The sequence below is a fragment of the Dermochelys coriacea genome, chromosome 11 (assembly GCF_009764565.3).
Source record: "Dermochelys coriacea isolate rDerCor1 chromosome 11, rDerCor1.pri.v4, whole genome shotgun sequence".
NCBI classification, from domain to species: domain Eukaryota; kingdom Metazoa; phylum Chordata; order Testudines; family Dermochelyidae; genus Dermochelys; species Dermochelys coriacea.
The window spans coordinates 23,731,751-23,759,194 of NC_050078.2; the positions used below are offsets into that span (position 1 = coordinate 23,731,751).

Here is a 27,444-nt window from a genome sequence, read left to right on the forward strand (position 1 = left end):
ACACCTAACTCCCTTTGTGGATCGAGCCCCAAATATCCAAACCAAAACTCCAGACGTATTAAGTGTGGTTACACTCTTCTGGTTCTACTTTTTATTTCAGTGCCACTAAACCAAACACAATGTTGTTCAGGTACCTTGCACTGAGTCCCTGTCCTCCACTTTTCACAGTCAAGAGCCTTGAAGGCCCCAGGCATATTTGTTATCTTACCAAACAAAAGGGATGCAATCTCATTTAAACCACAAATCCACACAGCCATGTCTTTCTGAAAACAACCAGGCTCTCAGAAGGGGGACACACATTTATATGCAACACCAATAGCTCCTCCCAGCATCTCTTCCCACCTACCATGGCCCATTTTAACATAACACTCTGATCCTAGAGTCTGACTATTGGGCCACCCTCCAATTCTAACCCAACCACCATAGAAATGTTGTCACAGAATCATCAATGATTAGTTAACTACACTCTGGCCCTCATCCCCTTCAACAAAACCTTTATATTCTCCATAAACACATTGACCTCAGTATCTAACCACTGGCCCCAGCTTCTCCATGAACCTGAGGCCTCCCTGATGGAGACCATAAATGTTCTAGCCATCTGACTTATTTCCCTCCTGATGGTGAATTACTATAGCTGAATGTAATGCACCTGTCAGCTCGCACCTGCAAATTGGCTTCACCTCATGCTTTTGGCCAGAGGGTCCACTTTTTCAATCTGTTCTCTGATGCCTAAGCCCCCCACTCTGAGTCTCTGGCTTACTTGGGCAGCTGCCAAGGTGAGCAGAATCTGTGGCCGAGATTTCCTCCTCTCTCTCTTGGACCCTGACAGCCAGTCAGGCTCTCTTCTTGTCCTTGGTTCCTGTCTGCTCCTGCAGAGAAAGACCAGGTGGTAAAGGAGCCCAGGGTAGGAAGCACTGAAAAGCTGTCTCAAGAAGGAGAGGGAGTCCAGGAACAGCAATGAGAGCTACTGTAGCTACTACCAAAGGAGCATAACACCATTTTGGGTATGTGGGAGAACCAGGGGGAGACGTACTTAAGAGGAAGGAGTGAACTGACAGACTTGAGGGGGAGTGAGATTAGGAAGAAAGTGGTCTAAGTGTAGAATGGGTGATTTGGAAGGGATGATTAATTGACAGAGACAGGGTAGGGGAAATTAGACCTGGATGAGGAAGAGAACTGAGGGACAGAGATGGGGAACAGAGGAACTTGTTGGGGATGTTAATGGGGTGGGAGCAGGAAGTGAGACTAATAGATTTCAGAGCAGAATTAAATCAGTGGAAGAGAAAAAATTAATGGAATGGGGTGGAGGAAAAATTAATGCACTGAAGAGGTGGAAAAATTAATGGAATATGGGCAGAAGAGTGATGCATTTGTGTGAAGGCAACTAATGGGGAGAGCTGATAGATTTGGGGAGTTGAGTAGTGGATTGCCCAGGTTTGTATCTAAAATTTACATAAACATTGGCTATATGAATGTTATGCATATTTTTTTCTTTTTTTTGCTGTGCAAATGTAGGCAGATCTGTAAGATTACAAATTACACCAGTAAAGTGTTGGGAAAGTATTACATGAGCAGCATGAAATGCCATTTGGTTTTCCCTGTACATTAACCCCCAGTTCCACACATTGATGAACAACTGAGATCTCTAGACCACTTACATCATAACTGGCTTCACAGCAATTTACCATGCCATCGTAGAAGTGTCAAACTCCCGTTGCAATCCCAGGTCTAGCCTCACAGCAATATTCTGGCCCAGTAGACAAGCCTGTTGTCAAGCTGTCTGGAGTGGCTCAGGAGCATGAGTACCTCCCTTAGGACAGGCTGTTAAGAAACAGGGGGGCACTAAGCCCACACTGGTTGTGAGTTATATGCTTAGATTTCACCAACCAAGTATCAAGTGTGAATTCCTCAAGCACTATAACAGCCTTAACACGGAGTCACAGACTGTCCCTTTGGGTACCTTGGTCTATCTTGCCACTCTGTCTTTGTGATAGATGGTCTCTTACACAAAAAATCACAATATTCAAGTTACTCAAAGGACCAGTTGCTTACCCCACATCAATTGCACCTTAGATCCTACACCAAAGACAACCCTTGTAGCCAAGCTTATGCTAAATTAACTAAAGATTTCTTAGTTAAGAGAAAGAAATGAGAGTTATTTACAAGGTTAAAGCAGGTAAACATACACACACACACAAATGAGTTATGGTCTTAGGTTACAAAAGGTAATAGAAGCTGCTGTAATATGCAAGCTCTGTATATCCTCTACGGGTAACCCAAACTAAGTAGCTGGGGATCCCTTTCTTATGTGTAGAAATCTTGCCCTCTCAAAGTCCCAACAGCATAAAGATCCAGTTTCTTCTGGTCAGGGATATTTATTCCCTTCCTCTAGAGTCCTCATGCACGTCTCCTCTTCTTGATTATGGGGGGAAGCAATCAACAAAGTCTTTGTCCCTTGATGTTTCAAAATGGCTCATTTGGTTTCAGTGGGCCTTCATGTGGGTAGGACCTAACTCCTTCTGTAGGAAGCGTGCCTTTACATTAAGTAATGTTTGTTTCATGTTTGGTGAGTTACAGAGGTGTACATGCAAACACGTAAGAGCTCCATTGGCCCTTAGCATCTGTCATTCTACTGCTTTGTCAGCCACTAAAGCAGGGATGGTGCAAAGAAGACAAGCCAATGATCAGAACTGCCATTTCTTACATACTGTCTGAAATATATAGGTTCAGTGAGGCCTTTTCCTGTGGCTCTTACCTGCTCCTGCCATTTTACATTGCCTGTAGCAATGGCAGCTGAGCTCTGCTCCCTATTGTGCTCTCTGTGGCTGAGCCCCATTTCCAGCTGCCTATCCTAAACCCCTTCTGCACGGTAGCAAAGTCACAGAGGAGATATTACCACTGTTGATGGCAGCTATAAGTTGTCTATTATATCTGCCCTGAGAAGGGAACATATAAAGCAGCTGTTTCTCTACCTCCTCTTCACTACTCCAGACATACCTTCCTCCAGCCTTCACAGCTATCAGATCTTAGCTGTGAAGGTGACAGAGGCAGCAGCATCCATGTAACCACCTCTCCCTTCTACATGCTCAGTGCTCACACCCTGGCTACAAATATATGCGGAGTAATTGGGACAGCAATTTATACCTTGTTCCAAGGCACTAAAACAGTTTGACACTTTTCTGCTAGGCCACTACACCTGTGATTTTTCTCTATCCAAGTTTGCTATACATGTCCCAAGGTAATATGTATGATAGGTAGGTTACAGCCATGGATCTGACTGGCTTATTCTGTCCTACAAAAAATGCAAAACACTGGATCTGTATATCTTCCACAGTTACAATGGATATCCAGAAAAGATTGGAGTTTCACCAGAAATGGGGGGAGTAAGCCAAGTGCACACACCACAATCAGAAACAGGCAGTGCTGGACCTAATATCGTAGTGAGCTTAAATTACAGTCAACTGAATGTGGAATTACTTAGGTGTGTGAACTTGTGTAAATGTGTAATTAATAGTGAAGTATCTGCATACAGTTTTTTGGCACGTCCATGTTCCCTCTACTTGCCCAAAGTCATAACGTGTATGAATGGCTTTGTATGGGTAATGATTCTGAATTTTGGAGATAGCTTGTCTCATAGTTCCTCTGTGACATTGCTAGAAAACAGATTAAATCATAGCTCATTTCTCTTTCATTATTCTGACAATGATTCTCATTTATTCAAAAAACTTCCCTTTTGCCATCAATACCTCATATTCTGTCACATTTCGGGAGCTTTAGGATGTTTCAGTTCTGAGTGCAGAGCAAAAAACATGTCCCACACCTTAGCCAACTCATTATAAAGAACATTCTCCCTAGATAACAAATATCAGAACAAACATGCATCAGCTTTAGATAATGCAATCCCCAGTTCATTTGCTAGGCTTTGTTATTTCCAGTGAAGAAGTGACTAGGGAGCCCACTTGGTGCCGAGAAGCCAAAATGAGGCTCACCTTGGGGTGGGGGTGGGAAAATGCCTTAGTTCAGACCTATATGGGTCAAAGTATACAGGAAACATTGACCATGTTTGGCAGAAGAATAACTCTGATAAGCTCTGGGCAAAACTAGAATTATGAAGATGAAAGTGCTTGATAGACCAAAACAAACACGATAACCACCCACAATATTCTGAAATATATTACAGTCCTTCTCTTCTATGTATGTGCAGTGCCTGGCAAGGATTTGGAAAATAGATTATAAAACCCAGATTCTCAAGTGTGTCACAGCCACTTTGAGCCACATCATTGGTAGAATCTGTAAACAGGTGTAACTGGCCACAAGAGGTTCCTTCTTGAGGTGGGGAAATCCTTCAGTGGTTTACAGCCAGCATAACAATTCCTATGTCCTGTACTCTGCCTTCTACCAACTACTGCTACCATGGATGCTGTAGTCATCCCCTGGGGCCAAATGAAGCTGGCTTAATTTAGAGCAGCCTGAAGGCTGCTCTAATATACACTTGGATACCAGCCCAGGAGCAGAGCAGTAGGAAAGTACAAAGGGCACTTTTGCACATGCAATCTCGTCCTAAGATGCTCTGGGCACTATAACTAACGATTGAAAAATTCAGCTAAAATTGGTTTCAGAGTAGCAGCCGTGTTAGTCTGTATTCGCAAAAAGAAAAGGAGTACTTGTGGCACCTTAGAGACTAACAAATTTATTAGAGCATAAGCTTTCGTGAGCTACAGCTCACTTCATCGGATGCATTTGATGGAAAAAACAGAGGAGAGATTTATATACACACACACAGAGAACATGAAACAATGGGTTTATCATACACACTGTAAGGAGAGTGATCACTTAAGATAAGCCATCACCAACAGCGGGGGGGGAAGGAGGAAAACCTTTCATGGTGACAAGCAGGTAGGCTAATTCCAGCAGTTAACAAGAATATCAGAGGAACAGTGGGGGGTGAGGTGGGAGGGAGAAATACCATGGGGAAATAGTTTTACTTTGTGTAATGACTCATCCATTCCCAGTCTCTATTCAAGCCTAAGTTAATTGTATCCAGTTTGCAAATTAATTCCAATTCAGCAGTCTCTCGTTGGAGTCTGTTTTTGAAGCTTTTTTGTTGAAGTATAGCCACTCTTAGGTCTGTGATCGAGTGACCAGAGAGATTGAAGTGTTCTCCAACTGGTTTTTGAATGTTATAATTCTTGACGTCTGATTTGTGTCCATTCATTCTTTTACGTAGAGACTGTCCAGTTTGGCCAATGTACATGGCAGAGGGGCATTGCTGGCACATGATGGCATATATCACATTGGTAGATGCGCAGGTGAACGAGCCTCTGATAGTGTGGCTGATGTGATTAGGCCCTATGATGGTATCCCCTGAATAGATATGTGGACAGAGTTGGCAACGGGCTTTGTTGCAAGGATAGGTTCCTGGGTTAGTGGTTCTGTTGTGTGGTGTGTGGTTGCTGGTGAGTATTTGCTTCAGATTGGGGGGCTGTCTGTAAGCAAGGACTGGTCTGTCTCCCAAGATCTGAGAGAGCGAAGGCTCGTCCTTCAGGATAGGTTGTAGATCCTTGATGATGCGTTGGAGAGGTTTTAGTTGGGGGCTGAAGGTGATGGCTAGTGGCGTTCTGTTGTTTTCTTTGTTGGGCCTGTCCTGTAGTAGGTGACTTCTGGGTACTCTTCTGGCTCTGTCAATCTGTTTCTTCACTTCAGCAGGTGGGTATTGTAGTTGTAGGAATGCATGATAGAGATCTTGTAGGTGTTTGTCTCTGTCTGAGGGGTTGGAGCAAATGCGGTTATATCGTAGCGCTTGGCTGTAGACAATGGATCGAGTGGTATGATCTGGATGAAAGCTAGAGGCATGTAGGTAGGAATAGCGGTCAGTAGGTTTCCGATATAGGGTGGTGTTTATGTGACCATCGCTTATTAGCACCGTAGTGTCCAGGAAGTGGATCTCTTGTGTGGACTGGTCCAGGCTGAGGTTGATGGTGGGATGGAAATTGTTGAAATCATGGTGGAATTCCTCAAGAGCTTCTTTTCCATGGGTCCAGATGATGAAGATGTCATCAATGTAGCGCAAGTAGAGTAGGGGCATTAGGGGACGAGAGCTGAGGAAGCGTTGTTCTAAGTCAGCCATAAAAATGTTGGCATACTGTGGGGCCATGCGGGTACCCATCGCAGTGCCGCTGATTTGAAGGTATACATTGTCACCAAATGTGAAATAGTTATGGGTCAGGACAAAGTCACAAAGTTCTGCCACCAGGTTAGCCGTGACAGTATCGGGGATACTGTTCCTGACGGCTTGTAGTCCATCTTTGTGTGGAATGTTGGTGTAGAGGGCTTCTACATCCATAGTGGCTAGGATGGTGTTTTTAGGAAGATCACCAATGGACTGTAGTTTCCTCAGGAAATCGGTGGTGTCTCGAAGATAGCTGGGAGTGCTGGTAACGAAGGGCCTGAGGAGGGAGTCTACATAGCCAGACAATCCTGCTGTCAGGGTGCCAATGCCTGAGATGATGGGGCGTCCAGGATTTCCAGGTTTATGGATCTTGGGTAGCAGATAGAATACCCCAGGTCGGGGCTCCAGGGGTGTGTCTGTGCGGATTTGTTCTTGTGCTTTTTCAGGGAGTTTCTTGAGCAAATGCTGTAGTTTCTTTTGGTAACTCTCAGTGGGATCAGAGGGTAATGGCTTGTAGAAAGTGGTGTTGGAGAGCTGCCTAGTAGCCTCTTGTTCATACTCTGACCTATTCATGATGACGACAGCACCTCCTTTGTCAGCCTTTTTGATTATGATGTCAGAGTTGTTTCTGAGGCTGTGGATGGCATTGTGTTCTGCATGGCTGAGGTTATGGGGCAAACGATGCTGCTTTTCCACAATTTCAGCTCGTGCACGTCGGCGGAAGCAGTCTATGTAGAAATCCAGGCTGCTGTTTCGACCTTCAGGAGGAGTCCACCCAGAATCCTTCTTTTTGTAGTGTTGGCAGGAAGGTCTCTGTGGGTTAATATGTTGGTCAGAGGTGTGTTGGAAATATTCCTTGAGTCTGAGACGTCGAAAATAGGATTCTAGGTCACCACAGAACTGTATCATGTTCGTGGGGGTGGAGGGGCAAAAGGAGAGGCCCCGAGATAGGACAGATTCTTCCGCTGGGCTAAGAGTATAGTTGGATAGATTAACAATATTGCTGGGTGGGTTACGGGAACCATTGTTGTGGCCCCTTATGGCATATAGTAGTTTAGATAGCTTAGTGTCCTTTTTCTTTTTTAGAGAATCAAAGTGTGTTTTGTAAATGGCTTGTCTAGTTTTTGTAAAGTCCAGCCACGAGGAAGATTGTGTGGAAGGTTGGTTCTTTATGAGAGTATCCAGTTTTGAGAGCTCATTCTTAATCTTTCCCTGTTTGCTGTAGAGGACGAGCCTTCGCTCTCTCAGATCTTGGGAGACAGACCAGTCCTTGCTTACAGACAGCCCCCCAATCTGAAGCAAATACTCACCAGCAACCACACACCACACAACAGAACCACTAACCCAGGAACCTATCCTTGCAACAAAGCCCGTTGCCAACTCTGTCCACATATCTATTCAGGGGATACCATCATAGGGCCTAATCACATCAGCCACACTATCAGAGGCTCGTTCACCTGCGCATCTACCAATGTGATATATGCCATCATGTGCCAGCAATGCCCCTCTGCCATGTACATTGGCCAAACTGGACAGTCTCTACGTAAAAGAATGAATGGACACAAATCAGACGTCAAGAATTATAACATTCAAAAACCAGTTGGAGAACACTTCAATCTCTCTGGTCACTCGATCACAGACCTAAGAGTGGCTATACTTCAACAAAAAAGCTTCAAAAACAGACTCCAACGAGAGACTGCTGAATTGGAATTAATTTGCAAACTGGATACAATTAACTTAGGCTTGAATAGAGACTGGGAATGGATGAGTCATTACACAAAGTAAAACTATTTCCCCATGGTATTTCTCCCTCCCACCTCACCCCCCACTGTTCCTCTGATATTCTTGTTAACTGCTGGAATTAGCCTACCTGCTTGTCACCATGAAAGGTTTTCCTCCTTCCCCCCCCTGCTGTTGGTGATGGCTTATCTTAAGTGATCACTCTCCTTACAGTGTGTATGATAAACCCATTGTTTCATGTTCTCTGTGTGTGTGTATATAAATCTCTCCTCTGTTTTTTCCATCAAATGCATCCGATGAAGTGAGCTGTAGCTCACGAAAGCTTATGCTCTAATAAATTTGTTAGTCTCTAAGGTGCCACAAGTATTCCTTTTCTTTTAGCTAAAATTGGAAAAGTTACAGTAGGCATGAGCCTTAAAAAATACTACAGTCTAGAAGACAAAGCATTTTGCAGGACTCGGATGATTTTAACCTTTCTAATGTTTGTACAGAGAGAGACCCAAGATGTTTATTTTTACATGAAAAGCAGTAATATCACAAAGTTTATTATCTTTGGGCCTGATCCTGAACTTATTGAAGTCATCTGAGGTTTTCCTTTTGACTCAATGGGTGCAAAATTAAGTAGTTTGAAGATTATAACATTTTTTAAATGTTGTAATCTTCACATATGTTAAATGCATTCATGGCTGGGGTTTGAGAATGAAGTTAGAAACAACTAGCTGTGTTCTTTTTTATGACACTTGTTTTGTTCGTGAGCGTGCATATGCATTTGTGTGTGTGCGTGTGTACCCAAGCTTAGTCCTCAGGTGGAACTGTGGTTCCTGGGCTTTCGTTCTCGAAGCTGTTATTCTGGAAGGGAATGGAGGCAGCTGTGTTTACAGCTCAAGTCTTGGCATACATTTACCAGAATCTATTATTCATATCATTCAGTATCAGGGAGAGATCTCAGGCCACCTGTCTATCTGACAAATTCACCCTTTTGTGAGCTTTCTGTTCATAGCAAATTATGTTCACATTGATGAATTGAGTTTTTATGAGCATTACTAACTAACATTCTCACAGAAGGCCAGGGGCAATAGACTGAAAGTGTTTCTGGTCCACAAGTAAATGTTAAAAAGAAAAAAACCTGCCAGTATTTAAAGACAATTTGCCATGGAGGGATACTTGGAATATTTGGCAATGCCTTAATATTTATAAATGCAAGATTATCCACAAATTAATGCAAAGAATATTCTTATTACAAATAAAACTATAGGAAAAATTATTCTGTGTTATCCTCTGTGACAGTAAAATACATCTTTTTCCCATGTATTAACAGATAGCCAATGACCAGTGCAGAATTTAGTATGACAGAAATATGTCTGTTTGTGAGGCATCTAATAATCTGTTACACAAAAGCTTCTTTTAGCTACTCCACCTTTATACAGCTATAAAGTATTAGTTGAATTTATTAGTTATGAAGGAAGGTGAATGAGGAAGAAGGATCTTCAGGAAAAAATTAAAGGTGAAAATCCCCCATGAAGTGGGTCAAAGCCAAGAACTTCAGTAGAAATAGTGAGGTATCTGACCCTCACTGTGGAGATAAACTCTCTCTGGATGAATCCATTGTTCAGTGAGGGGTTAATGGCAGTTGCACGCCATATTAAGATCTGAGTCTAAATCTCCATATGACAGGTGATTTGACCACAAGGTGGTGTTTTTCCTAAGTGCAGCACTCTTCTACATCCTGCCATCCTAAATCTGTTTTAAATGAAGTCTATATCAGGCACAGAAACCACTGAGAATGAATAACTGGTGTGTAAAAGCTACTGTAAACCAAAAGCCATTAGAGAAATGGTTGGACCTACCTATAGGTATAGCCAGTCACGTATATATCTGCTATGATAAAGATCACTAAACAAACATGAACAATCAGGAGGGCAATCACTGGAAAATATGTTTTCCAAGAAACCTACAAACTGTGGTGACATTCAGATCTACAGGAAACCAATGCTAGTAGCCACATGTCTTAACATCCAAAGATTAGTTTTTCAACATGAAGACTACCAAATATGTAGTAAAAATTATTTTAAACACCCCCTTAAAAATTAACACCTCACAAAGCAGCCTAATAGATATCATCATGGATGAGGAAGCCACACATAACATTTCCCTATTGCAAACACGGCATATTCTTTCCATATTTTGATGCCTGTGACTGCATAGTGAAGTCTATGGTTGATTATCACAAGAATTGTGCATGTCCCCAAGGAGTGAGAGAACACAGAATTAGCATTGCTGATTCTGTTATCGTTCTTTATTTCAGCAGAATACGGGGTTCAGAACCTACTGTTTGATGAAGCAACATTATAGGTCTGTATCGAATATATGCCCCTCCCACAGCCAGATCTATCATACTCAAATTTGTGGAACAGGAAAAAGAGGACATGTAATGTGATCTGCTTGCCTGTTTATGCTCAGAGATCTGCAGGCAACAGGAAGTTCTTCTGACAGATCTTCTTAAGAGTTAAGTTTGTATCCACAAAGATATTGCTAAATGTAATAGGTTGTATCAAGCTTACATTTTGAATTTGGTCTTTTGCGAGTTCTTTAGTTAGGAATGTTTGGATTGTAATCTTACGTTTCATTCACGTAGTCAAGCAATTTATAGATCATCATTTTGTTCACTCATCACTTCTGGGATAGCAGAAAGCCTTTTAAAGTTGGCCATGAATGGCAGACCATTGTTCTTTTTTTTCTTTTTTTTTTAAACCCATGTGATAGGTATCTTCAAGAGTGTCAAACAAATTTGTAGAACTGGTGATTAGTTGCCCAAAGAGCATAATGTATGCATTATTAATTATAGAAGGTAAGTTTGGCTAATTGTCATTTCTATACAGTAGCACTGCACTAAGATACATTTTAACAATCTATAAATAATTGATATTTTTTTCTTTCATCTTCCTTCCTAGTTTGCATAAAACTAATGACTTTGTAAATGTTACTCGCTTCATCATATTCCACTGTTCCTATGAAAATTAAACTAACACTGTAACCTTAGCAAATAAGGAGATTTTTCTTTTTAATATAGGTTAAAAAGAGAGGAAATATAACACTTGTAACAAAAATCTGATTCTGTGAAATCCAAATGAGAACCATAAATAATATAAAAAGACAGCAATAAGTGTAGTACCTTAACAAATAGATTTTGACTTTTAAAACAGATCTAAAAATTCAAAAAGGTTGTGATTTTATTTCATTCCTCAATTCTTCAAAATGGTCAGTAGTGTTATTTGTTCAGCTTTAAACAGGATAAGACTACAACACACACAAAAGAGATAGATCAAGGAAGGTTTCCTTGTGAAGTGGTAATATTTTCAATACTTATGAAATAACTGCATGCATAATCCCATAAATCTGGTTAGCCAAGGACTCAAAAATCTTCTTAAATGAGGTGTTTTGGTATAGTTTCTGGCTTCTTTGTTAATATGATTAGAGTACCTTGCTGGTTCCTTGAAATGAAGGATTTGCTACAATCAAAATACAGTATTCTTCTGACTTCTCTATTATTTTTACTAATCCACAATCTGTCAGAGTACTATGTTACTGCACTGGGGCTTACTCTCCAATTTTCAATGCAACTGAATACATTCCCAGTTATTGATGGTACTGTGATTTTCCATTCATTTGTTTTGGAATATGTTGTCTAAAAAAAAATTAAAAAGATCTACAAATTAAGTATTGTCTCCAATTTCCATATGTTGTTGTTAAACTTACACAGATACTTACATATGCTTCATTATGATAAAAAAACAGGTTGTAAGGACTGCTTCTGTGACCTTTTTTCTCATTTTTAACCCTACTGATATGTCACCCATGGCAACCTTAAACCGATTTTAATAGAGTCTATCCTATTATTCATTTAAATTGAGGTGCAAGAGCACTTAGACCAGAGAAATTTGCATTCAGCAAATGGGGATTTGATGAGCAAAAATGATAAGATATATGTTGTATAACATGCCCTATTTTGCCAGCAAATAAACAGCTCTTGAAATTGATAAACTTCAGAATATTTTATCCTCAAATGTTTACACATAAATGATTAAAATGCATTAGCAATTCTGCTTTTGAAAAAAACATATTGGGGAAACAACACAGTTGTGTTGCTTAAATTTGTAATTAACAAATTTATTACTAATTCTGTTCAGTTCTTTAATATGCTGCATTCCTGAAGAAGAACATTAATACACAATGGCAGAAAGAAGCTAATTTTAAGACTTTGGAGAAATGAATGTCTTTTAATGCTGTGTGTTTCTCTTATCTACATGCCACATTATTGTAATAAGTACATTCAGGAATAATTTCTTTTCAAATATTTTTACAAATCTTGCTCTTATTTGCATGCAAGTAAGTTGTCAGCTTAAATCTTTGAAATGCAAAATATATCTCATTTCTATATTTCATCAAGGAGCCTTTCATGTTTAATAAATTACAACTTAGATCCTCCAAGACTTTGTTTTTCATTAACTAAAAGCAAAAGGATACATTTAAAATCTTAATCACAACCTGCAAGGGTATTTGCATGTTGCTGATATTTGTCTTGATGGGACTTTTAATATTTGCAAACTAATCAGGAAAGCAAGGTTATACCAATAATTTCTGCAGACAATAAAAGTTTCTGTGTTTTAGTCTTTATTATAACAGAGTGTACAACTTGGATAAAACTTTAAATGTCTTAATCCTCATGCGATATAACAATCCATATGGATTTCTTTCCTAAAGAGTATGTCTATAAGAAAGGGCACCATTTCAGAAGTCCTGAAAAAGACGTTCAGAAGATTTTTGCATATGGATTCAGTCTCTAGAAATTATTACTGTTTGATTACATGTTAGGCAGAGTCATTAACAAGACTGAGCAAGTAAAGTAAAACCCCTCCATCCCTTGATACTGAATAAAGACTTGTATCCAGTAGGAATAGATGAGCATCTGTCTCATGTTTGATTTGACCCTCAGTTTAGCCTGGAGTTTTACGAAACATCCTAGTTCATCTTGCAAAAGGTCTATTGCTGGTCTTTCTGTAATAAGGTGGGTCATCTCATCTTATCAGAGACAGAAATCCTGACAGCTGGCACCATTTCCTGATCCTGGTGGTCTCTGGGGACAACAGCAGTATGGTGTTACAGAAAAGGCAAACTTTTGCTGAACTTGCTGCTCCTAGACGCTCAGTTAATCTTTTTTCTGTGGAGTTGAAGATGAAAAAAAAGCTAAAACAGTTAAAAATATGCAACTAATGTCGTGTAGTTAAACTGATGTAACATGCATGTTGTTTTGCAAGCTAACAGGTTAAATATGGCGTTGGTTTAAGATTCCTATCAAATTTTGTTTTTATAGAGAAACTCTGAAAGCAGAAGGGGTTGAGGGAGGGTGAGGTAAAAAGAAATAAATCATTTAGTCTCAGGAACAGTAATCCTTGTTGAGGATTTTGGCTGATTGATATAAATAACATCGTCCCCGCCATCTGTCCGAAGAGGGACCTTTCCAGTTAGTGTTAAGCTGCAACGGCAGAATAATTAATGAATGGTGTCCTTTGTGCTGGTAATAAAGACAAGACAAATTATGTTATAATCCAACTGCTGCTCATTTGTCATAGCCAAATAAAATGTCAAATAAAAGTGAGGGCGGCACGGTGTTTGTTTAATGGACTGCAAGCTACCTGTTCGTATTGTTGACAGACAACTACAGTGTAAATTCTGTATGTGGAAGGCAATGAAGTGCTGTGAATCTAATTCAGCATTTCTTTTTTTTTTTCTTTTTTCTTTTTTTTTTTTTGGCGGGGGGGGGCAGGAGACTGCAGGGAGTGGAGGGAATGGTTACCAGGCTAACATTAACACACATTTTAATTAGATAGCTATAATACCACTTTCCCCTTTGAGGAATGTTGGTTTAGATTACAGGGTGCAACGGAAATTACAGAAAATAACTTCAAAATAGCCCCAGTACTGCAAATCTGTAAGAATGTGGTAGCGTTCTCATCTTACATTTTCAGGACAGATACATTCATCCAGTTGCTAGGAAAACCAAATAATGAAAACATAGCTGGGATTTAGTAAGTTCCAGTGGGAATTACCTATGATAGAGGGCAGGGCTGCACTTCCTCAGAACATGCTCCTGCTGTAAAAATTCACAAACCTGGCATTCATACAGGCATCTGTCGCTTGCTCTAATGCCAGTTCATAGTATACATACAAACATCTGCTTCCATGCACAAAGGGATACAGAATGCTTGACAGGTCTGTGTTAGCAGGGTTCGCAATGCCAGTTCTTTATGCAAAAACCCTAATGCTTCCCGTCAAGCCATTAGAAGTGATACAATCAGCCCAGGCCCCATTAAGCCATCAGTGTCCACCTGTGATAAAGATGGCCATTTGTTTTCTTAAAGCCCACTTAATGTCTGCTTAACTCAATTTGTCAGGAAATGTAGAACAATTTCCTCACAGCCTGAAATTTGGTAGTGGTTCAAAGTCAAAAGGCCAGGTCTAGTCTTATTCAAATGATATAATGAACAGTCTTCAAATCTACATCTCCCTTGGGGAGATACTGTTTACTGTTGTTGGATTTTTAAAAATAATTTGGATGGGGAAAAGAATCAAATGTGCATATTTCTTTTGTTCCTAAAAATCCTGAAACTTCTAACCCCCAAATATGGCCAGTATTAGCACATATGAGGAATCTCCCTTCTTAACCTTCTGCAGAATTCGGAGACATCAGATAAAAGGTCATAGTGCAGCAAAATGTTATGGGAATGCGTATTTAAAAAAATATTTTCAGTGCATTTTAAACAGATTTTTAAAATAATCACAACTTTACATTTTAATCAAGTAAAAAATATTTGCTTTTATCATGTATGGATCCAATCCTAAAGTCCTCCCTTAGGAACCAGACTTGTTCCCACAGAAGGCCGTGGTAATATCCTGTTAACATCAGCAAGTGCAGATTCTTTCTTGCTTTCTTCAATTTCTTCAATTTCTGCTTGCTTCAATGGGAGTTTTGCCCAAGTAAGAGTGGATAATATCTTAGGAAAGACTTCAGGAATTGGCCCCATGTTTCCAGCTATTTTGTAAAGTTTCCTGGTAAGCATCTTAATTTCCAGGCAAGGAGAACGGGGGTGGGGGAGTGGGTGGGAAACCTGTCTCATCTCATCCCAAAAATCTCAGAATCCTTATTATTTTTTCTTCTTTTTTAACCTACTTCCATTATTCACATTTATACCACCCCACACAACTCTGGGAAGACTAGAATGCCAATCAAAGTCATTCCTTAACACAGGCTTGGGGAGGGGTCGCTCTTCTGAGCAAACAGAAAGCTCTGTGGCTAACTGTGCTGCCTTATCATGCTCTTTCCCCTTCCAAAGATAATAAGATGCTCGGTTATCTTTGTGGCAGTCCAGAGCACTCCTGCTAAAACATCAACCTGGCCCACAAAGAAATATTCTAAATGCAACATTTGTAAAGTAAATACGGATTTCTGGTTTCAAAAACATCAATAATTCTTTCATGGGAGAGTCTGTTTATGGATACACAGAGGATTGAAAAATAAAATTTGGACCAGGGAAAAATTACATTATGATTTGGGGCCTTTTAAAAATGTTTTTAATTTTGGAGATCATTTTTAAAAGGATAAGTAGCTATTTTTGCATCTCTGGAAAGAAGTATAGGTTAAGTATTGTAGCACAGAATCTCTGTTGGCTATAACTGCTGTTAGGAAGGTATGTGACGTCCACAAGTTGTGCATTTGCAGAGAAAATATCACACCATCCAGATGCTTAAGTGTGCTCTTTCTGTACAGAAAACCATGCACAAGGCTGAAACTGAATATGAAATCTATCAGAAAAGAGCTCAGCAAATTTTTTTCATATTTAAATGGAAACTAGTCATGAAGCACAATCATCTCTACTGGGATCACACTTTAACTATTAGTTATTAAAGTCCTAAGTCTAATTAACCCTTAAAACTGACTAACAAAGAACATCTCTCTTTTATAATGCCCAGCTGATTGTATGTACTCTGAACATACAGTACCTAAATCAGATGCTGTTTTGTTATAATTAGAGCAGCAAATTTTGTCTTCCGTTTAGTATTTGCTGTTACATATTGCATGTAATGTATGGCACTGTTAAGGGGGAAAAAATTGGAGTCAAAGTGACTGGAAAGTTAGGTCTGGTCTGTAGCACTGTGAGATTGTTGACATCTGCCGAGGTTGGAGAGCTCAGTAAGCAGGAAATGGGGTGTCACTCTGAGTGGTAGTTTACCATTATCCTGGCATCCTAATGAAGTGTCTGCAGTGCACAGAGCTTCTGGATGGCATCTTAACGCACGGCTAAGCAAAAGCACTTCTCTCCTTGTCACTGTCATCCATCTGCCTGCACCCTACTGTAGCCAATGGGATGGAACCATGCTACAATGTGCTATAAGCCATTTAGAGTTGCACATTGCATAATCAGTCCCATCAAATATGTAAAAAATGACTATTATTGGTTATTTCCCTCAAACTCTGGCACCTGGAGTTTGATACATTAAAGTTTAAGTTTTGTAAGTGCTGTTTTTCCCATTAATTCCACATATATTTTTGTTAAATGGGATTGAGTTGCAAACTCATTGTCTTAAGTCTTGCTAATGGATTACAAGAGTTGTATGAATATTCATTGAAAACTCCACTCTGTATCACATTTGGTGAATTCATCAATTGGATATATAAAAAGGTTTCTTGTAATGTTCATTTTTTGCAACATCTATTTCTGAGGCATGAATAAAAAGTAACCAGTTTGTGGTCTGAATTGATTTATTCTCCTTATAGCAAACATTAGTTAGTTTGCACATTCTTATGGATTTTTTTTAATGTAGTAGTATTTTACAATGTATATATGCAATAAGGTTTGCATTGTCTATAGCAGATGATTAAGATTGAGACGTTAATGTTACACAAGATGAAATATCCTTGTTTTTCAAATTATATGAGGAATCAGATTTTTTTTTAAAAAATCTAACTTCATATTTTTTTAACCACAGTGGTCTTTGTTCTGAATACTGAAATCAACTGTTGGCAGTTGGGGAGGTGGGCACTCAGCACCACTGAAAAATGAAGCCCAGTGTGTATTCTGTTTTAAGTAAATTCTCATATCCTGATAAAACAGAGGTAGTTGATAGGATTTGGGGTTAAGTTAAGCACTTGTACTATGGGAGAGCTTCTAAAATGGGCAAGGGCAGGACAAATCGGGTATTTTATTTACATAAACAAGAGAGCATAACATAATTTAGTTTCATCAGGAATTTTTCACAGACATTAAAACTATAGCAAACATAACAGCAGGGATGCTTGCACAGCTACACAGTGGGGAAGCTTGCAGAGCGTCTGCCCACACTATGGCTGGCAGTAGCCAGCACCATAAGTCTCACAATTTCATTAGCACTCAAAAATCCACCTAACCTACTCAGTTCTGATTAAACAAAAAACAAAAACAAAACCTGGCAGTTGAATCAATTGCGTGAATTGTTGGACGTAGTCTCTGGTTACAGAATTTGCTGTTGCAATAGTGTGTGACATTTTGAACACAGCATAAAGTTTCTCAAAAAAATGGTGAGCAGTACAATATAAAAAGCTAGGAGGGAAACACACTTTTCAAAAAAAATCTTAGTGTTGGTGACAGCTCAATAGTTCAATATTTTATGCAGAATCATATAGCGCCTTTTCCCCAGCCACACAACACAGAAAGGTTCAACAGGACAAAAAGAAGAGATGATGGCTTGAAATAAAATTAAGCATTAATGTGAGCCATAAATGCCAGTTTAACGTTAAACATGAACAAGTAACTGAAGCTGCTGGTAAAGGGAAATGGGTACTGTAGTAAAACTACACAAAGTAAGTCAGGCATGAATAATGCAGCAGGTCTGAGGAGGGTCAAAGGTCAGACTCCAGTACCTTGCAAAATAATGAATGCATGTCAGGTTAGAGACATACATCCCTTCCTAGAAAATGTGAGTTATTGGAGATAAACCTTGGACTTCCTGTTCTAAAACAAAGTGGTTTGTTGTAAATAGCTATGTCCATTTAAAATTAATGATTAAAAGAAAGATTCAATGGGATTTGTTTAAGTATTCTTTATGGACATAAAAGCTAAAGGTTACTTTCTTTGTTCATTTTCACCCAGCCACAGTTAATGTTACAGGCACATCATGTTTTCTTCCATGTTCAAATGTTTATCCAAAGCTCATTTTCAAAAGAGCCTATATAATATTAAATGCTTTGTAGCTTGTTTAATGCAGTCTTCGTTTAAATATAAACAGGAGCATCTCTACAGTCTTGCTTTCTTAAAGAGAACCTTATTTTAAATACAGGAACCCAATTTCTAAATATATGTACTAGCAAAATAAAAGTACCTTCTGCAATTCACATGAAATTATCTTAATTTGCTAAAATTGTTACATTCTCCTTCCATATTTATCCTAAAATGCAAAAAAAAGGGGGGGGGGGCTAAATGTTCTCCCTCTTTATTATGTGTGTGTGTCATTTTTGGTTGTTTTTATTCCTATTGAAACAGTTTAGAGAAAAGAAAACAGAACTTTCCAGAACTTACTGATAATCCTTTAACAGGGATTTTTGTTGATTTCTGCCATTACAAGTTGTACCTTTGTGCTACTTTAACTTAAAAATATTAGTCTATTTCATATTCTAGACTTAGCCTTAGAGTTTCAAAAAACAAGTGTCAGATCTACAAAATGTCTTCTCTTTCTTTGTACTGTAAATTACTGGGCTTCATTAGGCAACAGATAGTTTGGTGATACCTCTTGGATGACTATTTACACAAATCTTCTGGTAGGATTTCCCTCCCCCTTCTTTTTAGTTTGATAAAGAGGCATCCATGAAAAAAATCTTCCCAGTTAGGAAAATGAAAGGAGAAAATCTTCAGTGGCTTTAAAGTGGAATGCAAGGATTTCAGGCAAAGAAGAAAATGCACAGGTATTTCAAAATCAAGCATAAGGACTTGCATCCGATCTACTCTTAAATATTGCATTGACAAGGTCAAGAGCAGAGACAAGTCTGGCCGCTAAGACAGAAGCAGGAACAAGGTTTTTAAAAAAGTAGACAGTTTATCAACTTCAGTTTATTAAGTTGGTGAAAATTGTTTTAAACACATCCAAAAAAATCAAGCATATGTAGCATTTAAAAAAACAACATCAAGCATTTTAATGAAAAAGTACCCAATGTTTTCATGGAACTATAAAAGGTAGAGGGAGTAAGCATTGTGGCAAAAAGTCTGGGCTCAGCAGCTTTGTGTGGGAAATGGTGAAATGTGACTGTGATTTATAATGAGAAAGGGTATCTACAACATACAATTTTCTACCTAGCTGCAAATAATAATTCATAGTGATGTCCCTTCCAGATAAAATACCTTTGCTATGTAGGACCCATGTGGTAAAATGATCATGATAAATGTCAGACCAGTGCAGGTAACGGCTTTACAAACCATTAAGATTAGCTGGCTCTTTTTTTCGATGATAACAGTAACCATGCTGTGACTCTATGTGGTAATAATATCTCAGTACTGATAAATGCCAGAGCCAGGCAGAGGTGTTTATCATTCCCTGTTCAGAAATGCTGACTAAAGTTACCACATGTTGCCTGTTTTTCCTCTTTTACAATAGGCTAACAATTAACCAATAGGCTGATTCATAAAATAATTTTATGCACCATTTCTTCTAGGATTTCTGTGTTTTAGAAATTGGTTAACTGTCTCTCATCCTATTTTCTCCTAGCCATGTCTTTGGTTATGCACTTTAAAAAGGAGGCAGAGTCTGCCTTTAAAAAAGAACTGTCCATACTTTCCATTTTCTAAAGGGATTGGGTATTAGAATATCACTGTGCATTTATGTAATGCTAAATGTTTCATGGATTATATCTGTGTAAGAATCACTTCCCCGATCTCTGAAATGCAGTCACTTCTGGGATGGAGGGTGACACCCAGGTAGATATCTGTGCAAATCAACCTGGGGGTGTGGGACAGGAAAACATCTCCATAGATGCCTATAATAAATCCTTCCTGTACTGCATTTCCCCTGAAGTACTGTGCACTCAACAATAAGCAAGCATCAGGTGCTTTGATTTGTGGTGTTGAACTTCTTTCATAACTCTGTTTTTTAAAAATCCTAGGCTAGATTCACATCTGAGCTGAGTGGGTGCATCTGTGTTTAAGGCCAGTGAAATCTTTCTGGAAAATAGAATGGAAACTACTGTTGAGTGATATCAGTTGAAAAGTATACCTGCTATAATTTTATACAATTTTGGATAGCATCTTCAATTCAATTCTCACAGGACAGGGTGTCCACATGACAAAAATAACCACTACTTTTGGCAGCCTCAGCAGAGAGGCCAAGGACTGACTGAGCATTGAGACTGAACTACCTTCTCCACTGTACAGTTGGGTCCCTAGATATCATGGTCAAAATACAGCGATAAGGCTGTGCATAGAAACCTCTGTCTGTTGTCATCCTATGTCTGTTCTGTGGATCATTCTCCAGGGTTGTCAGTCTCACTACTTTCCCTGAAACTATATACACATGAAAGATTTTGAAAAGAAAAAATAATCTGTACGTTGATTATTCGGAGGTCTAGTCTTTTCTCAAAATACATTGAGCTTCCTAGGAAGAGACTGCACAATTAAACTCAGTTTAAATGATGGATCTGGGTGCTATAAATTTGCTTCTTAGATTATAAAATCTTCAGGGTAGAAACTGTGTATTCATATGGTTTATGCAGCACCTAACACAAAGAGGGCTCAACTTTGACTGGAGAATCTGGATGCTAGAACAATATAAATATTAAATACTAAAATATACTCAGAATTATAGATGATAGTTAAGCTATAGATGATCAGATCAGAAAAGAATTCTCAGGTTATCTAGAACATGCAGCTTGGAAAATGTTTTCTCTATATCAGGCCTACTGTCACCTTATCTAAGCTGTTCCTAAATGAAACCACAGTTGTACATGTCTTTGTTTTAGTAGCAACATCTCATGCAAATAAATGCAAATATCACAAGCATAAGCCATATGAAAAATGTATGTCCTTGAAACCATGAATCACACTAAACTACAATGCTTATCCTGACCAAGACAGCAGTAACATTCTTAGTCCCATATTCTTTTGTTACTGATTGTATATTGGTAATGGTAATTGTTTCCTACCAAAAGGCAGTTAAAAATGATGGTACCAATACAATCAATTATAGAAGACAGCTAAAAAAATTGAATTGTGTGTGGCCAACTGCTGATCGCTAGAAAGCATGAGTTAAATCATAATATTAAATTAATATCCATAAGTGTGTGGATCAAAAGCATGATATAGGGAGATTAGCAGTAAAGAAAGGGAACCAATCTGGTCATTGGAGGAGTGCACAGGGAAAAAAAAGACAGTAAAGATTACATGGTTACTCAGTTTAAGGAAGTGTCCAGTGCAGATCCTGGGGCACTGGTGGAATGTAGTTCCAGAATAGGAAACTCTACTTTATAAGAAGGCTGCTTACTATTTGCAAGTAGGCCAGCCGTGGAATATTTGCATTTGTACGAATCCAAATGGCCTATTAAAATAAATGCATAGAATACAAAGTCAATTCTCTGATGAGAAAATGTTTCCTGAACAATTAGAAAGATTTTTCCATCCCTTGGAAGCTATTGTGTAGGCTCTCCATCAGTATCACATGGGGTAAGACATTCTAAGATAGCTACACTTGTAACCATGTTAACAGTGCCCTCTAGTTTAAGCTCTAGTTACTAAGATGTCTGACATAACTGTATGCAAACAATATCCTAAAGTGACACTCAAATCTTATACTTTTTTTCTATTTTTCCCCATCAGAAAATCCAGACAGCAGCACTCGAGTTAAGTCCATAAGGTATCTTTTACAGAAGCTCCCTAGACCAAACCGTGACACAATGAAAATCCTCTTTGAACATCTAAAAAAGTAAGTTAAGCTAACAGTACTAAAGGAGTGAGATTTTTAAAGGGGCCTAAAGGAGCTAGGTGCCCAAATCCTACCCTAAATATCTAACACTATCAATGCAGTATACTCGTTTTGCAAAACTGAAAATGATTATCAAATATGTACATATATTCTATCTCTACTCACAAGAAAATCTGTTCAGCTAGACTAAATACTCATTGTTTTTTTACTAGCAAATGGAACAGTAGTACTTCTCTTCATATGGGGTAAAATGCTTTGGATTACTGTACACTAGGTTATGTTGAATTATACAATATAGTATTACCCAGAATAATCTAGTATACATATATGCAGTTGGTTTTGTAAATTATGGATTAGAAAATTCTCCTTCAGGTTTCTTTCTATTTTTGAGCTATGCACACTGTAAGATATGTCATCAACAAGTTTCTATTCATATACATGGCTCTTGTGTATGCATAAGTCATAAAAAAGACCTGCAGTTTACATCAAAAATTAGTTGTTCTACCTTACAGTGAAGTTCAGTGCAGTGGAGAATGCCTACACAAGCTCTTAGGAAAGATTTAAAGTGCCCATCTCCTCTGGAAAAGTTGATGAGATACTACAGATGTTCCATTCAAATACTATGGTGATGGACGTGGCTCACAAATCCAGATTTGTAAAAACAGCATTGTTGAGTTCCATGTTTATCATCTCTTGGCAATTTCCATATTCACTGTGCCCAGTTTACAAGAGAGAAATATGGCAGCCGTACAAAAGCAACCTGGAATCTACTGATCAAGCTGGGTTTTCTTTCTTTCTTTTGTGGCATCAGTAGTAATGAAGTTTCTGAAGGCATTATTTAAAGTGGTCTGAAAAAAGTGAAAGGATCTATCATTTTCTACAGAAATGAGAGAGAGAGTACCTCTGCCTGTTCTTTAGCCCACCCCCCATCAGTTCTGCCCCAACATCTGTTCTGACCCAAACCACCACATCAATTCTGCCTCACCTCTGCCTCACCTACAATTCCAGGGGTTCTACACACACACACACACACACAGAGCAGGGTTCCTCCTGGGGGAGAAGCAGAGGAGCTATCCCAATATTCACAGGAGGAGAAGGTGTGGGGAGGAGGGAATAATAGGACTGGAAGGGACCTTGAGAGGTCATCTAGTCCATTCCCCTGCACTCATGGCAGGACTAAGTATCTAGACTATCCCTGACAGGTGTTTGTTTCTAACCTGCTCTTAAAAATGTCCACTGATGGAGATTCCACAACTTCCCCAGACAATTTATTCCAGTGCTTAACTACCTGACAGGACGTTTTTCCTAATGTCCAACCTAAACTACCCTTGCTGCAATTTAAACCCATTGCTTCTTGTCCTATCCTGAGAGGTTAAGGAGAACAATTGTTTCCCTCCTCCTTGTAACAACCTTTTATGTTCTTGAAAACTGTTAACATATCCCCTCTCAGTCTTCTCCGGACTAAACAAACTGAATTTTTTCCAATCTTACCTCATAGGTCACATTTTCTAGACCTTTCATTATTTTTGTTGCTCTTCTCTGGACTTTTTCTAATTTGTTCACAGCTTTCCTGAAATGTGGCCTCCAGAACAGGATACAATACTCCAGTTGAGGCCTAATCAGCACAGAGTAGAGCGGAAGAATTACTTCTCATGTCTTGCTTACAACACTTCTGATAATACATCGCAAAATGATGTTTGCTTTTTTTGAAACAGTGTTACACTGTTGACTGATATTTAGCTTGTGATCTACTATGACCCCCAAATCCCTTTCTGCAGTACTCCTTTCGAGGCAGTCATTTCCCATTTTGTATATGTGCAACTGATTGTTCCTTCCTAAGTGCATTTGTCCTTATTGAATTTCATCCTATTTACTTCAGACCATTTCTCCATTTTGTCCAGATCATTTTGAATTTTAATCTTATCCTCCAAAGCATTTACAACCCCTCCCAGCTTGGTATTGTCTGCAAACTTTATAAGTGTACTCTCTATGCCATTATCTAAATAATTGATGAACATATTGAACAGACCCAAATCCCAAACTGGTCCCTCTGGGACCCCACTTAATATGACCTTCCAGCTTGACTGTGAACTGAGGAATGGAGCCACCATCAGTTAGTAGGCTCTGGTCTGGTCCCCTTTCTCCCCCTGCCCTGTCCCAAGAATAGCTTCAGCTCCTGTGTGGAGTGGGGAGAGTTCTGCCTACAGTGGCTCTGATTTGCTGTTTATACCTCAGAAAGAGAGGAATTGAGGGAAGCAGTCAATCAAAGGGGGCTTACGCGTAGGAAGGGCTGAAATGACATCCCCAGCTCTAGTTGTAGAAATTGTATTTGCTGGTTGTGTGACTCCTTTCTACCAGGGACACTTTAAGCACTGTTTGTAGGCCAAATAATGCCTTCAGTGATGCGCCGAAGTTGCATTATTTTCAATGGGATTGGACAGGTGTAACAGATTACAATGTAGTAAACAACAAAGGATAGAATCCAGCTCCTCTCTTAACTGTGCTGGCTCTGTAGAGTTTATGGAAATAAGAAACTGGGAACAGATCAATGCAGCAAGAAGGTGCCATTTTACAAAGTCACTACTCAGAGTAGAACTGCTCTTAACATGAGGTGTATGTATGGCCTAAGTGGTTTGTATGGACTCATTCAGGCCTTTGGCACAGGGGTGAAGTTATATGTAAGAGTGACCCCCACAAAACAGACCAAACCCAGCTTTTAATGAATGGTACCTTTATACTTTTCTATTGCACTCTATAGTTCACTACATACAACATATGTAAATCATTTTATGGGTGTATGGCTACCAAATAAATGCTGAATTGAGAAAAGAAATCCATCTAGTTGTGTGATGGCCGCATTTAATGAAGCATGGAAAGGTTTAAGCAAGTCCATAAAGAGATTAAAAAAAGTAAATTTGGCCTTGCGGAAAGACCATTGCCCCAGTCTCCCTGTGATGTACCCTGTGTGTATAAATTGACCTTTAGTGCATGGCCTAAAGGAAGGGTGCGTGACCTACTGTCAATCAAGGAATTATAAGAGAAGGTATCTGCTAAAAGAGAACCTTAGCTCAAGTGATGGAGGCCTATGTTTTTGTGCCGAAAGGACCAGGGTTCTATTCCCAGCAGCCCATGTGTGTGCTGTCAGAATAGGTCTATATATAAAGATATATTTTACCCTCCAGAAGTGGACCCACCAAGAAGAAACTACTGTTACCCAGGCTGTAAGGGAAAATCACATCAGATATGCACAAGGGCTATTTAAGACTGAAAGGATGATCTTGTAGTTCATCCACTGGACTGAAACTCATGAGTCCTGGGTTCAGTTGCTGGCTTGGCCGTGGACTTTCTGTGTGACGTTGGGTATTTAATTTCTATGTACCTTGGTTCTCTATAAAATGGTGATAATACTTTCTTTGTCTGTCTTGTCTATTTTGACTGTAATCTCTTCAGAGCAAGAACAGACTCTCACTATGTGTTTATAGAGCACCTTGGCACAGCTGGGCACTACTGAAATACAAATAATTAAATAATGACACTTAGTTGCATATATCCTCAGTATATGTCCTCATACCTCCACAGGAGAAAGGAGGGCAGATTTGTTATCTAAATATACACATGTTCTTATTCATCCGACTATGAATAGCTGCATTTCCAATTATCAGTGTGGCAAAGCCCAGTGAATCAGCTGGTATAATAGTGGAGTATACTAGCACACCAGCAGTGCAAGATAGGACAGAATGATAAATTGGACCATTTGGGACTATAAGCATTATGGAAGCAATATTCTTAATCTATATGAAGAAAGCCAGCATGTGATGCTGACTTGTATAAGCACATCCTAATGGAAAGAAGGAACTATTTAATGAGTCTTGGTTCCATGATATGGAAGCTGGGGTAGAAGGTTATATTGGAAACAAATGTCATCCAAAATTGAAAGGGTGGCATAAAGGTCTATGCCAGGGGTGGCCAACCTGAGCCTGAGAAGGAGCCAGAATTTACCAATGGATGCTAAAGAGCCACAGTAATACGTCAGCAGCCCCCCACCAGCGCCCACCCACTGGCAGCCCTTCAGCACTCAGCGCTTCCCCCTCCCTCCCCGCAGCTCCCAATCAGTTGTTTCATGGCATGCAGGAGGCTCTGGGGGAGAGGAGGGAGGAGCAAGGGCATGGCAGGCTCAGGGGAGGGGGTGGGAAGGGGTGGAGTGGGGGCAAGGCCTGTGGCAAAGTCAGGGATTGAGCAGTGAGCACTCCCCAGCACACTGGAAAGCTGGCGCCCGTAGCTCCAGCCACAGAGTCAGTGCAGAGTCAGAGTCAGTACAAAGAGCCGCATATTAACTTCTGAAGAACCGCATGTGGCTCCAGAGCCACAGGTTGGCCACCCCTGGTCTATGCTGTCTTGTACCACATATTATCAATGGGCAAGAAAGGACCCACTCTGTGAGCCAGCGAGGCCCAATAGGTCAGGGTCAATGAAAATACATACATTATTTAACAACAGGGTATTTTAATGTGGTAAATGCAGACATTTTGTATTTGTTTTGAACTAAAGCAGTTAAAATGAGAACTGGTTTACTTAGGTCCAACAACAGGTGTAATTATCTCTCCTTCAGACTGAGATTGTCTAGCAACATCTTACTAAAGTATAACTATAATACAAGCTACCAATCATTTCCTGTACAATGACCCATCTTGCTATCACTGATCAGAGCTATATGCAGAATCTAAATGCTGTTTTAAGCATTTTGCAACAGAAGGGCAAAACCTTTAGTTTCCAATTGATTCTAACTACATACATGATTTTGCTTTGGCTTCATCATCCAATGGAGAGGAAGAAGGTGGAGAAAGAGTGGCCACCCCATTGCTCCTGGTATCCCAGCCCAGTGTAGCAACCTTAATTCTACTTTGCAGCAAAAGCCACAAAAATGATTACTTGTTTGACTCATTAGCATGCCGTAGGTGACATGATCCTTCCATTATTGCCCCAGCTATGCTCACTGTACTCCTCCAATTAATTCCCACCTATACATATCTGGGTGCAGGCTGGGTCTTCAACTCACCATACTGAGAATGATGTGGAAATCTCCACACTCTGTTGGTGCAGCCAGCACATCTACTGAGCACATATGCTTTTGTGAGTGTAGCTCAGCAGTCACATATCTCCCTTGTGCCCCATCTTCCATGCTGGAAGCTTGTTAACATTTCTAGGGGAGCTTTTGTTAAATAGCTATGCTAGCATGTAATCAGAGTCCATAGGAATTAAAGAAGGAGATTGTTTGCTGGGATTCTGAATAAATGTATGTATGAAACCATCATTAGAATGCTTCCCCTATACTTGGGGAACAATTCTGTTCTGATTTACACCTGTGCAATCCCACTGACATAAACAGATTACATGGACATATATGAAAGCAGAATTGGGTACTCGGATGTTTTCAGTGGCTCTTCTGAAAGACTATAGTCAATGATCCAGCTGTACTGGCTCTCAACTCGGGCAGCTCCTTTGCAATCAGTGGAGTTGCACAAGGTGAATGATGGCAGAAC

The 27,444-nt window shown here is 39.6% G+C and overlaps 1 protein-coding gene across 3 annotated transcripts in view; it reads left to right on the plus strand.

Moving 5' to 3' along the window:
- ARHGAP15 (Rho GTPase activating protein 15) overlaps nucleotides 1-27,444 on the plus strand; it is a 450,542-nt gene that overhangs the window by 395,332 nt on the left and 27,766 nt on the right. For all 3 annotated transcript variants that reach the window (XM_038422842.2, XM_043505082.1, XM_043505081.1), the window contains one exon: nucleotides 21,799-21,904. In XM_038422842.2, the coding sequence (XP_038278770.1) occupies nucleotides 21,799-21,904 (106 nt within the window). The remainder of the gene's footprint in view (nucleotides 1-21,798; nucleotides 21,905-27,444) is intronic.